Source organism: Lipotes vexillifer, unplaced genomic scaffold (assembly GCF_000442215.2).
Source record: "Lipotes vexillifer unplaced genomic scaffold, Lipotes_vexillifer_v1.1 scaffold655, whole genome shotgun sequence".
Taxonomy (NCBI): domain Eukaryota; kingdom Metazoa; phylum Chordata; class Mammalia; order Artiodactyla; family Lipotidae; genus Lipotes; species Lipotes vexillifer.
Window position 1 is genome coordinate 2,286,201 of NW_006788208.1, and position 13,545 is coordinate 2,299,745.

Below are 13,545 nucleotides of genomic sequence, written 5' to 3' on the forward strand. Positions count from 1 at the left end.
CTTTCCCTTTCCACTCCCCTACACCCCCTTGGGCATCTTCAAGGGGTCCCCTTTCCTCCTGATTAAAGGATAAACCTGCAGATCTTCAGAGGAGTCTTACTAGTTTCCAAGCAGAAGGGAATCAGGCAGTGGTTTTCTACTCATTTTTTCCCTCTGTATTATTGGAATTAAACCCTCAATTCCTTAAGTAGAGTGCTTGCATAAACTGAGATGTGAACTTGGCTTTCCAGTAACCCTGTTAATAAAAGCAGCTCACTCTGTCCTCAAGTGAATCATCTCATCAGTGTCAAAGTTTCCACTGTGGTTGGATCTAAGGACTCTCTCTGTCTCTGACGGACCTCCCTGGTCTTTCTGCCCTGCTGTCTTGGCTGGGGAGCCACTTCTGGGGTCAGAATCTGCCGTGTCTGGGGAACATGAGGGCCCATCACAGAGTCACATCAGCATGAGACAGATGGAGAGATGAGGGCTGTCCCAGTCACCCCCTTGTATCCCTGCACTTCTCAGAACTGTAATCAGAACCCATATGATAAAGAACAGTGAGGATTTATTTCTCCAACAATAGAGCAATGTCTGCTCTCTCTCTTACCTGTCTCTTTTCTGCTAAACACATAGAAAGTTCCATAGTAAGCCTTCATAATTAATAGCTAACACATGTACAAAATGAGGAGGAAAACAAAAAAAGTAATTACTGTGTTTTGTTTACCCTTTACATTTCCATAAGTCTTCAACAGTCACTCAGTCATTCAACAGACATTTATGGAACACCTGTTATTCGTCTGGCACTCTTCTGGGCTATGGGAATTCAACAATGAGTGAGATGTGAACTCTGTCCTTTAGAATCTTTTAGTCTAATGGGGAGAAACACGTGTGAATGGATGAAAGTAAAAACTATTACAGGAGCATGAGACAGAACCCCCTAAGTCCTTCCTGCAGGAGAAGGAAGACTGAGCCATAGAGGACAAATTGCTCCAAGCAGGGAGGGAAGCATGTGGAAAACATGGACAGCATGATCTTCTTAATGTAACTGATTGTGAGAAGCAGAATAGAGTAGTCATTCAGACCAGTAATACTGATTACATGATGTAGGTTCCAATCCTCATTTATAAACAGAGATAATTCTTATTTTTAAGGTTTGTTGTGAGAATTAAATAATATATGTTAAATGCTTAGCATCGCACCTGGTATAGCATATGATATGTGCCTATCAAACCAGATAAGAAAAGTTACTTTAGGGACTTACCTGACTGTCCAGTGGTTACGACTCGATGCTTTCACTGCCTGGGCCCGGGGTCAGTCGCTGGTTTGGAAACGAAGATCCTGCAAGCTACACGGCACAGCCAAAAAAAAAAAGAAAAAGAAAAAGTTACTTTAATTAAACCATGCCATGAAGTCAGATTCAGCAAATAGACATATTCATCAATCAAGAAAAATTACTTTTACTTAAATTAACCTTCAGATGTAACAGTCTAGTTGAGCACAATATGTTAGTTACTGATTTATTTTCTTTACTGTCCATGAGCCTGATTTTTTTTTACTCTGATTTTTGATGATATTTCAGTTGCAACCCCCGTGCCTACCTAGTGTCTTAGCCTCAAGAAGTAAATTAGGGCTTCCCTGGTGGCGCAGTGGTTGAGAGTCCACCTGCCAATGCAGGGGACACGAGTTAATGCCCCAATCCGGGAAGATCCCACATGCCGCGGAGCGGCTGGGCCCGTGAGCCATGGCCGCTGAGCCTGCGTGTCCGGAGCCTGTGCTCCGCAACGGGAGAGGCCACAACAGTGAGAGGCCCGCGTGCTGCAAAAAAAAAAAAAAGTAAAGAAGTAAATTAAATTGTTCTGGAAAGGTTTACTGTTCACAAAGCCTTGTTGATTGCCATACAGCATTTTATAATTTTCTACATAATCATGGAGTATTTGATGGTTTGTTCCAGTAACTCCACATGTAGCAAGTTGCTCAGCCTGATCTATAATTTCCAGGATGAACATTAACTCACTTTAAAAAAAGAGAATAGCCTGTTTTCATCTTTTGGGCTTCTACTCTTCTGAAAGAATTTTCTGAAATAATAGCTTAGCATCTCTGCAGTGCTATTAAAAACACGTCTCTAGGAGAAGAGTGGCGGGTTACATGTTACTACCACTAACCGGAAGCTGTATCACAAAGATACAAAGTAGTGTGGTCCCAGGGAGGGAAGAAGTGTGTCCATCAAACCCAGTATGAAAACCCTACCACTTCTCGCTTTAGCATACAAACGCTTTAGTAGATAATTGATTACCCACTTATTCACAGTAATAATGGAGATGCATGATTTAAATGACAACTTTTTTTTCATTTTTATTGATCTTTGCTGTACGTTTGTGAGCTCAAATTAAAATATGGCTGCATTTATGTGCACAGTCTTCATTTGACAATCATTTCTAGAGGACTTTTATATGTAGTGTGCTGGGTTATGGGTTAAAAACACATTTTGCTGCTTTCAACTAACATGAGAATAGGAATTCCCTATCAGTGATTTTTTTCAGAATATTTAATTATGTGATCATTTTTAGTTTGGAATTATATGTAATTTGTTTGCTTTCCTTAGGTGCACATTTATTGGGAGTCAAAAGTAAATCAGTCTAGGATTAAGCATCTTTTATACATAATATAGAAGGCTTCTGATCAAGGGTTTTTGGTACAGTCTCCAAAACAGGTCTGGGAGAGCTGAGGTTGCAGCTAAACCTATCTTTGAAATTTACATTTTGCTCTACTTTTTAAACATGCTTCCCCTTTGAGTATAGTCGTACTTATAAATTGTATTTTCCATTAAGTCTCAATGTGTTATAGTTGGTTCTTCTGCTGACATTCTTGTTCTTTAGATCTGAAGTTCAAATACAGTTGAATTGTAATTGGAGACCAATAGCTGCTCCTTGTACTATCAGAGTGCCATGGATTTTAAATTCACAAACAGCTGCTTGGTTAAAAGCATCTGGCATTTTCTCCCAGAATCATAAATCCACTCATCTTTTTTTAATCTCTGCAGATTTTCAGTCTTTGTCTTTCTGTTTATATGAACTATAACCACAAAGTCATTTTGTTTTTTACTTATATAATCTAAATCTCCCTAGCATGTATTGTATTTTATTACCAGTTAGCACTATATATAAACATATCTAATTTTTTTCTGTAATTGAAGATAATGTTTTCCCCTCATGCTTTGCCTCATCAGTTATTATACTTGTTTAGCTGAGATATAAGTTGTTGGAGATTTGACCAACTCTGCAATGACAAGCATTAGTGACTAAAGCACAGTCATAAAATTCAAGTGCCAAAAAGCCAAGCCAATGAAGTTTCCAATCATTTAGTTTCTAGTTTTACAAGACTGTCCTATATCTCAAGTGAATAGAGGCATTTCAAAATAAGCAGTCCTCCTTTGAATTTTTACCTGCTTCACATCTGTTATTTTAAGGATTCACTTCATAAGAAAAAAAAAAAAAAGGTAGAACACAGAGAGAGCTATCTTTTAATATTAAGAAATTTATTCATTATTTCAATATATTTCAGAAATGAACTATGCACAGTGCTAGAATGGAGGAAAATGTAGTGGACAAGGAATATACCATCCTTATCATATGGAGCTTATGATCTAGTGGAATTCACAGAAAGACAAAAAGATGTTTCACACACAGAGCAGGGACTGACATGTATGGGGTGCCCTGGGCCCCAAAGGAAGCGTAAAGATTTGGGATGTTTGTGTGTGTGTGTGTGCACATGTCTGCACATGTGCTTGTACACGTATATCTTTATATATATTTTTAACTTTCCTGCCTGGTATTTTCTCAGGATTCAGAATTTATGATGTTGAAATAAGATCAGAAATCTTGACCCATCATCTAAAATTCCCTTTTTACAAAAGTCACATTCTAAGACATATTTCAAACCTTCCTAACACACCTTCCTAATACAATGGTATTCACCTTTATATACATTGTAATAGGACTATTTTAATCTTGCTGCCACCAACACTAATCACGTTTTTACAATTCTTTCTTTCTAAGCATAATGTCAATTCTGTAAAAAGTTTATTTTATGGAAACATCTTGCCATGCACAGGATCTGTCGTATGCACTTTGGGATTAATTTTCAGTTCACAGGTGCATGAAAAATTCAAATACAGATAAATGAGGTACCACCTTCAACGTGTGTAATTTTAAGTAATTGCTCAGTTCCAATTACTGTGTTTTATGTGGGAGACTTATTCAATAAAGTGGCTCGTTATAATAATTACACTATACCTTTCCAGCAGAAATGACATTCATCAAGCCTTGTTCACTGGACCATGATTTGGGGCTTAATGGTCATATGTTTTCATAAATTCTCTCCCACTTAATATCAATCTATTAATATTTTCAAAGTGAGAAAAGAAAAATAAGGCCTCTCAAACTTTTTCCCACTTAGCAACAGAAAAGTACTGTTAACAACTCCAAATCAGAAAAGTTAGTTGAATATTTATAATGTTTGTGGTTTTCTTTCTCAAATAAATATTAATGGCTTCATTTTGAAGATCACTAGAGTGAAAGATGGTTCTTTAGATCTAAGCATGGAGCATCCCAAAGGAATCTAATATTCCCTGATAGGTTTGTGGTTACTCCCAGGTGATTGAATAAATTGAATTAATGTTCTGGTTAACTAAAAGTTGTGATGGATCCCTGATTTTAAGGATTCAATAAATGTAAAATATAAATCCTATAAACCACCCTGGCTCTAATGGGTTAGAAAGGTCATTGATCTCTTTTCATGCTTCGGCATTGTTATTCTGAAAATCAGTTATGGATATATAGAACAAAGAAAAAAAATTGGCTAGTTTAGATTTTGTATTAGGAGTTGGGAGAAGTAAGTGCATGTTATATGTGCAAACCAAATCTTCCAGGTCAAGCAGACAATGTTTTATTACAGTATAGCTTGGAAAATTCTTTTTTTTATACTTTTTTTTTAATACTGCTTTTTAAAATACTTGTAAAATACTGTGACGTTTTACACTAGACATCATGATGTAGTGAAAAGCTATACAATCCAGAACTCTAATCATAATTGTGCAATTTATTATCTGGGTAACCTTAGACAACCTAATTTCTATGAACCTCAGATTTCCCATCTGTAAAAAAGAGATAATAATACTACCTATGAAGATTAATTTGAAGATATGTAATATGTAATATAGTACCTCAACACATGATCAAACAGCCGAGGAAATGAATAAGGATTTAGAGGATTTGAAATATACAGTTTACCAGTTTCATGTTATGGCCATTTATACAATTCTTCATTCAATGGCTAAAGAATATACATTCTGATTCAAGAACACATGAATGATTTATAGAACATGACCACTTACTACACCACAAAGGAATTCTGAATATAAACCAAATCAGTATCTTAGAGAAGGAATTATTTGACCAACATAAAATTAGAAACCAAATAACAACCACAAAAATCACCTACACATTTAAAAATTTTAAAACCACTTCCAAATAACTGAGGGAGTATAGAAGACACCACAATGGAAATAAAAAGTATCTAGAACTGAAAAATAATGAGCATAATATATATCAAACTTATGAGAAGTAGCTAAAGGCATTTTTAGAGGAAAAATCATAGCCTTGAATGCGTATTTCATAAAGGAATAAATGTTGACATTAATCTTCCAAGTATTCAACTCAGGTAATTAGAAAAATATCAACCAACAAAACACTAAAACAGCAGGAAGAAAGAGATAATAAAGATAAAAGCAGATTTTTTCTCTGAATTAAACATTTTCCAAATTACGTTTGTAATTAAATCTAAATGCCTTTTGGTGTGACATGTCTTATTTTCTGTGAACTTTTGTCACTGCTTTATCTTAGCTCGGGCAAATGCATCACTGTAAAATGCCATCCCTTGCTCCATTTCATTAATAATGCTTAACATATGTGTACTTCTTTTGCAAAGGGAAAGTTTTATGAAGCAGTTTATTGATCGCCAGCAACAGGACACTTGCTGCCTCTTAGGAAGCCCATCATAGGGGCTCTATCCTCATGACCTCATCTGAACCTAATTGCCTTCCAAAGGCTCCTCTCCTAATATCATCACACTGGAGTTAGGGCTTCAACATATGAATTTTGGGGGGACACAAACATTCAGTCAATAACACACAGCACTGTAGGGAAGAAGCCAAGGTTAGTTGCAGGGCATCAAATGTTTCTAGGAACAGGCAAACACCCTCTTCCCTCTACACTAAAGAAGAACATCCAGGCGACTTCCCTGGCAGTCCACTGGTTAAGACTCCATGCTCCCAAAGCAGGGGGCCCAGGTTCGATCCCTGGTTAGGGAACTAAGATCCCACATACCGCAACTAAGCCCATGTGCCACAATTAGAGAAGCCTGCAGCCAAAAATAAATAAATTAAAGAAATAGAAAAACATCCAGGAGTGGAATCAAAAATAACAAGAGTGATAAAGGAAAGAACAGATCCAGATAAAATTGGTAGTGTCGGGGGAGTGAAAGCAGAGCCAGGAAATCCCAGAAAGAAGGCTGCCACATTTGATCCCTGTATTCTAACAGAAGAGGAAGCTCTGAAGTTAGGAGAGAAATATTGGAAATGCAGGAAAACAAATTTTGCATGAAAATGAGCAACCGAAAATCATCAAAGTCAAGTTCCCTACAAAAGTTACAAGAAAAAGAGAATCAGGGAGGGAATGCTATCCTATAGACAGGTAAAGAATCAAGCATGTATCATGCCTTCTCCTTATGAATTGAACTACTGAGTAACCAAATAATACATGTGGGGAGGTGCCTCATTATAAAAGTAATCCAACTGATAAATGAAAAAGAAATGACAGTTTTACACACTGGGTGAATCAATCATCTAAGCAATGAATATCAATACTGTTAACATCACAAAAAGAGGGACAACTGGACATGATGTGCATTCTGATCAAACCTGAGCGTGATGAAACTCAGAATCCAGTTGCCAATTTGCAGAAAGTACAGAGGACAGAAGAACATGGTGAACTATACCATGAATGTACACTTAGCAAAATCCAGGCTCCAGGAAGCTATGGGTCAAATGGCCCAGGGTCTTCAACTGTAAGGGGGAAAAAAAGAGGAACCTGTAGATTAAAACACCTAAAGGCAGTGCCAGAAAATTGGCTCGACCCCTCCATTGCTATGCCCTTCAGCTCCAATGTATTCAACCACAGATAACTCTATGCAAAATGATTTGAAGTTCCAGGGTCTTGAATTCCATGTTCAAGTGCACAGTTCTGGGACAATCTTGTAAATTAAAATTTTAAGACTTAAAAAAAATCACTTATGTTTTGTTTGAACATTTAAATTTAATGTATTTGTTTTTCATTATTAATTCAGTCACAGAACAGTTATCTTGTAGAGCTGAATGTATCAGGTTTGCAAATATAAAATCACCCAAAGAAAGAGGCTTTTCAACTAATCTTTTATTGTTTTCAATTCAAATGCTATGTAAATATGTCACCCATACCCTTCTTTTTAAGTCCTGCATTTCTGATAGGTTTATATCCAGAATGAACAGTTACACCTTTCATAAGCTGTAATTCCTTAAGTGCTTTGATCATTATTTCAGGTCCTCTGTCAGTATCTTCTGGAGCCAGAAGAGGGCACTGCAGAGCAGTGTAGCTGGTGCTGTCGGCTGAAAGAACGGCGCGAAGCTTTACTAAAGAAATAGGAGAACTAGATAGTCACTACAGGCCTTCTTTATTTACCAGCAGAAAGAACAGTTTCTAAATACATATCAAGGCTATCAAATACAGGTAGGTAGGTAGATAAATTAGGTAGATAATAGCTATAGATATCTCCTTTCTTCTTTCAAGAATATCCCAAACCTGAATTGAAGTTATTCTATTACGGTGTTTATTCTTCTACTTATTCTGTTGTTAGTTACAAAAGCAGTTTTCAGGGACTCCTTGGTACAGATTAATAGCATATTCTGTTTTACCTGGTTCAAGTTTAGGACAAAGGAGATTTGGAAGCCCTTTAGAAACCATGTGCAGTGCAAGAAGTAATTTGGAAACAATACAACACATGTTGTCCCCAGTGTCCGCAAAGGTTTTTCCCAACGTGAAGAGCACTGTTTTAAGTGTCAGCTGCCCAATTACAGGGGCAGAAGCCAGGTGATTGAGTTCAGACCATCACCTTACACTAGGGGAAAGACAGCTAAGGCCTGTCTTTGCCCTTTGAAGATGAAGCAAGTGTGGGATCCACAGTTCTCTCCTGAAACTTGCCTTCCCGGGGCCTCTGTAGCCTGGGCCCTTTCATAACTGGTGAGCACTTTCAGCTGAGTCTTCTGTCTCCAAAGTGACTCTAAACAATGTTCCTCAGGAGATGTGCTGTCACCTCGGGGAGGTTCAATCAACGCACAAAGTCACTCATCAGCAGAGGAGAGAAGATGTAAGAAAGTTTCATGATTCGATCATGGTAAACAGCCTTTTGTGTGTTACCCTGAAAATTTAATTTCAAAAAGAAAAAAAATGATTTCCACTCTAGTTTCCTTATCTACACATTAATTTATTCTCCCAAGAGTTCTAGTGAATAATGAAACCAGCTCAGTTTTTCATTATTGGAAACAAAAGAGTATACCACCTCTCCTCACGTGAGGGAAATTGCCAGTGTGTGCAGTGATCCTTCCCTTCGTTACAGATTTGCTGTGAAATAGGAAAGTTCTCTTGCTAATGATGATGCTATGTAGGTTGTCAGCTGTGGTGTGATGACCAGCACTTTCCCAGCTCTGGCAGTATGGCCACATGGGTTGACATTATAGCATTCGTTTATAGGTTTGTTTGCAGATTGGAGCTCTGTGACTTTGTACCTCAAGTTACCCATCTCTTGTTCAAGAGAAACTGGATGGTCTATTTTTTCTGAATACAGAGTTATTCTGTCTCCTGCTTGATTTTCCTCCCTCAACTTTGTTTGAAAGTGTTTCCTCCATTCTCCTTGCTTAAAGGACCGCCTAGCTCAGCACTTGCACAGGTAGTTTGCACCAAGTTAATCTGCCCTGTGCACATTTCCAGCTTTAATCCTTCACCCGCTGCTTCCTTTGCTTGTAGAAATCTTAACTATCCTTCAAGGCCCGATACGACTTCTTCTTCAATCAAGTCTTTGCTAACTATTTGAGACACACCTAGTTCTCCCCGACCCAGAGCCCTGCAGCCCCCCTTATCTTTTCTATGGTGCATAGCACCTAGCATTTTACTAGCTACTGTACCCTGCTTTTTACTGATAATCTCATGACTCTCCAATAGTCACTAAAATCATACTAAGTGCTCAGGAAATCTAGTCTAACCTATTGATCAAAATGAACGGGACATTGTCTAAGTACCTGAGGTCTGCAGCTACACTTCCTAGTTATTGAATCTTCCCAGGCTGGTGTTGTCTCTCTCTTCTTTCTCTGCCCTTTTCCTGCCCACCCTTGATCCCTGTACACCTGTCACCTATCTTCTGTAACTATCAAGCAGTACAGAGCTGAGTCTGTGGAGTGTATCTTCTGGTTTGTAGCCAGCCTCCAGGATTTTTTTTTTCCTTAGTCCTTTTTCCTGGGTTAATTTCATCATCGCCAAGGAGGAAGAAACCTTGAAAGTTTGTCTCATTTGTCTCTATGTCTATAGGCAAAACAATTCTTAAACTCATCATTCAGATTAGTATTGGGTCCCAGAATCAGATGTAATGTGGATTAGACAACATTTTACTAAACGACGGCAATAAGGGTCCAGTAGTCATTGCAACATTAAATTCTTTGGAAACTGAAAACCCTATTCAGATGTAAGGAGACATTACTACCAATGAGCATAGCCAGTGTGTCGCCCCCAAAGCTGTGACACGTGGCCTCACAAGCTTGTTTACAGTTCTATTCAAATAAAAGTAAAGGTAGAAATTAAAATTAAACGATAGAATCAATCATATGATGAAAAAAATTCATGTGTATTGTTTTCATAGTGTTATCTGTTTTGTGTGTGTAATGATTTGTCAGTATATTTCCCCTTTACACTCTTTTTTTAATTTTTAACATTTTTATTGGAGTATAATTGCTTTACAGTGGTGTGTTAGTTTCTGCTTTATAACAGAGTGAATCAGCTATACGTATATGTATATCCCCATATCTCCTCCCTCTCCCCTTTACATTCTAAAACTAAAGTCACACTCATGATTTTACAGCTTCGCAAGTCTGTCTTCAGCATCAGGGCGAGGAACCTTCTAGAAAAGGAGACCGCAGTCACTAAAATTTTAAGGTAACATCATTTAACACTGATACATATTTAAATACAAATAGGATTAAGTTAAGCAAAAAGGAGCTTTTTTTAAAATAATGAAGTAATTTTCTGAGTATCAATATATACTTCCTGCTACAGAGTAGGTTTGGGTAACTGTGTACTTAAAAATAATGTCAAACACATCATTAACGTCTCTTCTGAAAAAGTAATGTTTTATTAGCTCAGTCAGCCAATTTTTCTCTTTCATGCACTTAAACATAAATTATAAGTATAAACGTTTACAGAAAGATGAAAATAACTTTTATTTTTACATATTTTGTCTTTTGTTATCTCTAAAGGACAAATCACAATCTAAGGGAAATATGGTAAAAGGGAAAGCTTTTTAATTATTAAAAATAAATGTATTTAAAATCTATAAGAATCAAAAGCATATCCATTTTAGAATACTTATAAAATAAGTATAAGCACATAATTTTAATGCTACTTTCTAAAATCTGCCTTGAGGTATCAGAAAGGAAAGTTAAGCTAGCTACTTAAGGGTATTTTATGAGACTATGTTTTAATATAAAGTAACATGATCATTATAAAGATGCATAGGGCTTCCCTGGTGGCGCAGTGGTTGAGAGTCCGCCTGCCGATGCTGGGGACACGGGTTTGTGCCCCGGTCCGGGAAGATCCCACATCCCACGGAGCAGCTGGGCCCGTGAGCCATGGCCGCTGAGCCTGTGCGTCCAGAGCCTGTGCTCCGCAACGGGAGAGGCCACAACAGTGAGAGGCCCGCGTACCGTAAAAAAAAAAAAAACAGAAACAAATAAAGATGCATAAGTATTTGGAATATAATTTATTGGTTCCTGTATTACATAGACATGTATAAGAAATACACCTAAATATTGGAGCTGGAGGTGGAATAGCTGACAAGGTTAATAGACAAATTCATAGTAGGAAGCCCTGTCCAAACTGTGCTAAAGGGAAGGAGTTTGATTCTCTTCTACTCCGCCTGAGTTATTAAGAGTAGTCATGAAAGCATTTTGCCAGAATCTCTATCACTATAACTTGGATAACTGGAATGAGGAAATAAGGCTAATAGATACGATTTGAGAAACTATTTTGACTTTGTAACACTACCTGAAATTTGAAACAATCCTAGAAACAGTCCTAACTCATCGAGACAGGATTCTGTGTATTTATTCTTTATGTTGGCTGACGATTCATGCATACAGTTGAGTGTGTGTTGGAGTCCCTTCTATGAGATAAGAATAAATATTTCTGGGGCTTAGATATTATCACCGAAGAATATGATGAGATGAAACTGAAAGGTCTCGTTGAAATAGAGAAAGGAGAGCTTCTAAGCAAATATAACCACCTGTGAACCAACTTCAGTTTGCTTCCAACTGGCTCAATCCTGGCGTTACCATCAGATAACACTACGATGCTGGCCTCAAACACTACGTGGTCCTCCAGGTTCTTTATACAGCTGGAATTGTACTAGATACATTCATGGCACAGTCAGTCCCTGGGGTCTTGAAGACTCTCCCTTCTCACACAAAACAGGTCATGAGCTGGGTGCTGGATTTCTGGTTCACCCCCAGGACCCAGAAACCACCCACGAGGAGATCCTAATATCCAGAGTCTACCTGCCAAATTAGGAATCAAGTGACCTTACTGACCTGCCCAGAATAAGTTTCCAGAAGGTGCCCTAGAGGTTCCCAGAGACCTTCAGAGCAGAGGCAGACAGGGACCCTTGGAAGGAGGTGACCCCCATACACCCCCGTTCCTGTGAACTCTTTCTTAAACTTGCCCTTCCACTTTCCCTTTTCCACCACCTTTCCTACCCACCTTCTCCTAGTTTACAAAAGAAAGGTGGTGCTCCCATCCACCCAAAAGAAAGGTGAAGCTCTAGGGTGTACTGGTCTGAGATATCCAGTCCTCTGGGTGGCCGAACACAGAGGCTTTTCCCACATGGCTTTCCCAGAACAAGGGCCCCATCGGCAGCACGTTATTGTCCATCCAAGCGACAGATTTTTGGAAAACTTCCTTCCAAGACTTCATCTGCCTTAGAGTTAGGCCTTAGCAATACATGGATGTCACAAGGACCTGTGTTAACATGTTATTTGAATTGAAAAATAACAATCAGACTTCTGACAGATTCGCTGATTGGTTTGGCAATAAAAACTCACTTTGTGGGTGCGCAGGGTCATAACATTGAATGGATTGGATGGATGAGACTCCCCAATATTTTCTCAAAGTTATATTAAAGCACATATACAATAATGCTAGAAAATACATCCTTTACTGCTAATTGACATTATGAGTGGAACATTTAGTTGTTGATTTTTAAAAGTACAGAAGTGGTTTTTTTTTTTTTTTTTTTTTTTTTTCCGCGGGCCTCTCACTGCTGTGGCCCCTCCTGTTGCGGAGCACAGGCTCCGGACGCGCAGGCCCAGTGACCTTGGCTCACGGGCCCAGCCGCTCCGCGGCATGTGGGATCTTCCCGGACCGGGGCACGAACCCGTGTCCCCTGCATCGGCAGGTGGACTCTGAACCACTGCGCCACGAGGGAAGCCCCAGAAGTGGTTTTAAAAAGAGAAAATTTATGAGTACCTGAGCAGAAACAACAACAACTAAAAGAGAAAAAAAAAAAGAGGAGAAGAGAAATTAAAAAGAAAAGGAAAACATTTACAGTCACCTGGGGCCAGTGGCTCAAATAGCCCTACACACATTGGAGAGGAAGGAAGGTTTCCAGCACTCTCCCAGGGTCTCTGCGCTCCCACCGACCCTCTCCTCCCCCAGGCCTCCCCCTTCTCTCTGTTAAGGAAGTTCTGCCAGGTGACTTAGAAGCGGAAAGACAAATACTGTATGACGTCACTTACATGTGGAATCTAAAAACAAAGTCAAACTGCAAGAAACAGAGAGGAGATTGGGGATTGCCAGGGGCTGGGAGGTAGGAGAGATGAGGGGATGTTGGTCAAAGGATACACGTTTCCGGTTTTAAGTTCTGGGGATCTAATGTCCAGCATTGTGACTGAAGTTAATAATGTTGGATTGTATACTTAAAATTTGCTAAGAGAGTAGATCTTGTGTGCTCACCACGTACACACACACACACACACACCACACACACACACAAACACACACAAACACAAAAACAGTACAAAAAACAGTAACTGAGGAGATGGACGTGTTAATTAACTTTACTGTGGTACTCATTTCACAATATATATGAATATCAAATCGTGTTGTACACCTTATGTGTACACAATGTTATTTGTCAGTTATACCTCAGTAAAGCTGG

The 13,545-nt window shown here is 38.6% G+C and overlaps 1 protein-coding gene across 1 annotated transcript in view; it reads left to right on the forward strand.

Moving 5' to 3' along the window:
• NALCN (sodium leak channel, non-selective) overlaps positions 1-13,545 on the forward strand; it is a 282,677-nt gene that overhangs the window by 198,596 nt on the left and 70,536 nt on the right. Inside the window, exon 17 of the mRNA XM_007461528.1 lies at positions 10,198-10,271. Coding sequence (XP_007461590.1) covers positions 10,198-10,271 — 74 coding nt within the window. The remainder of the gene's footprint in view (positions 1-10,197; positions 10,272-13,545) is intronic.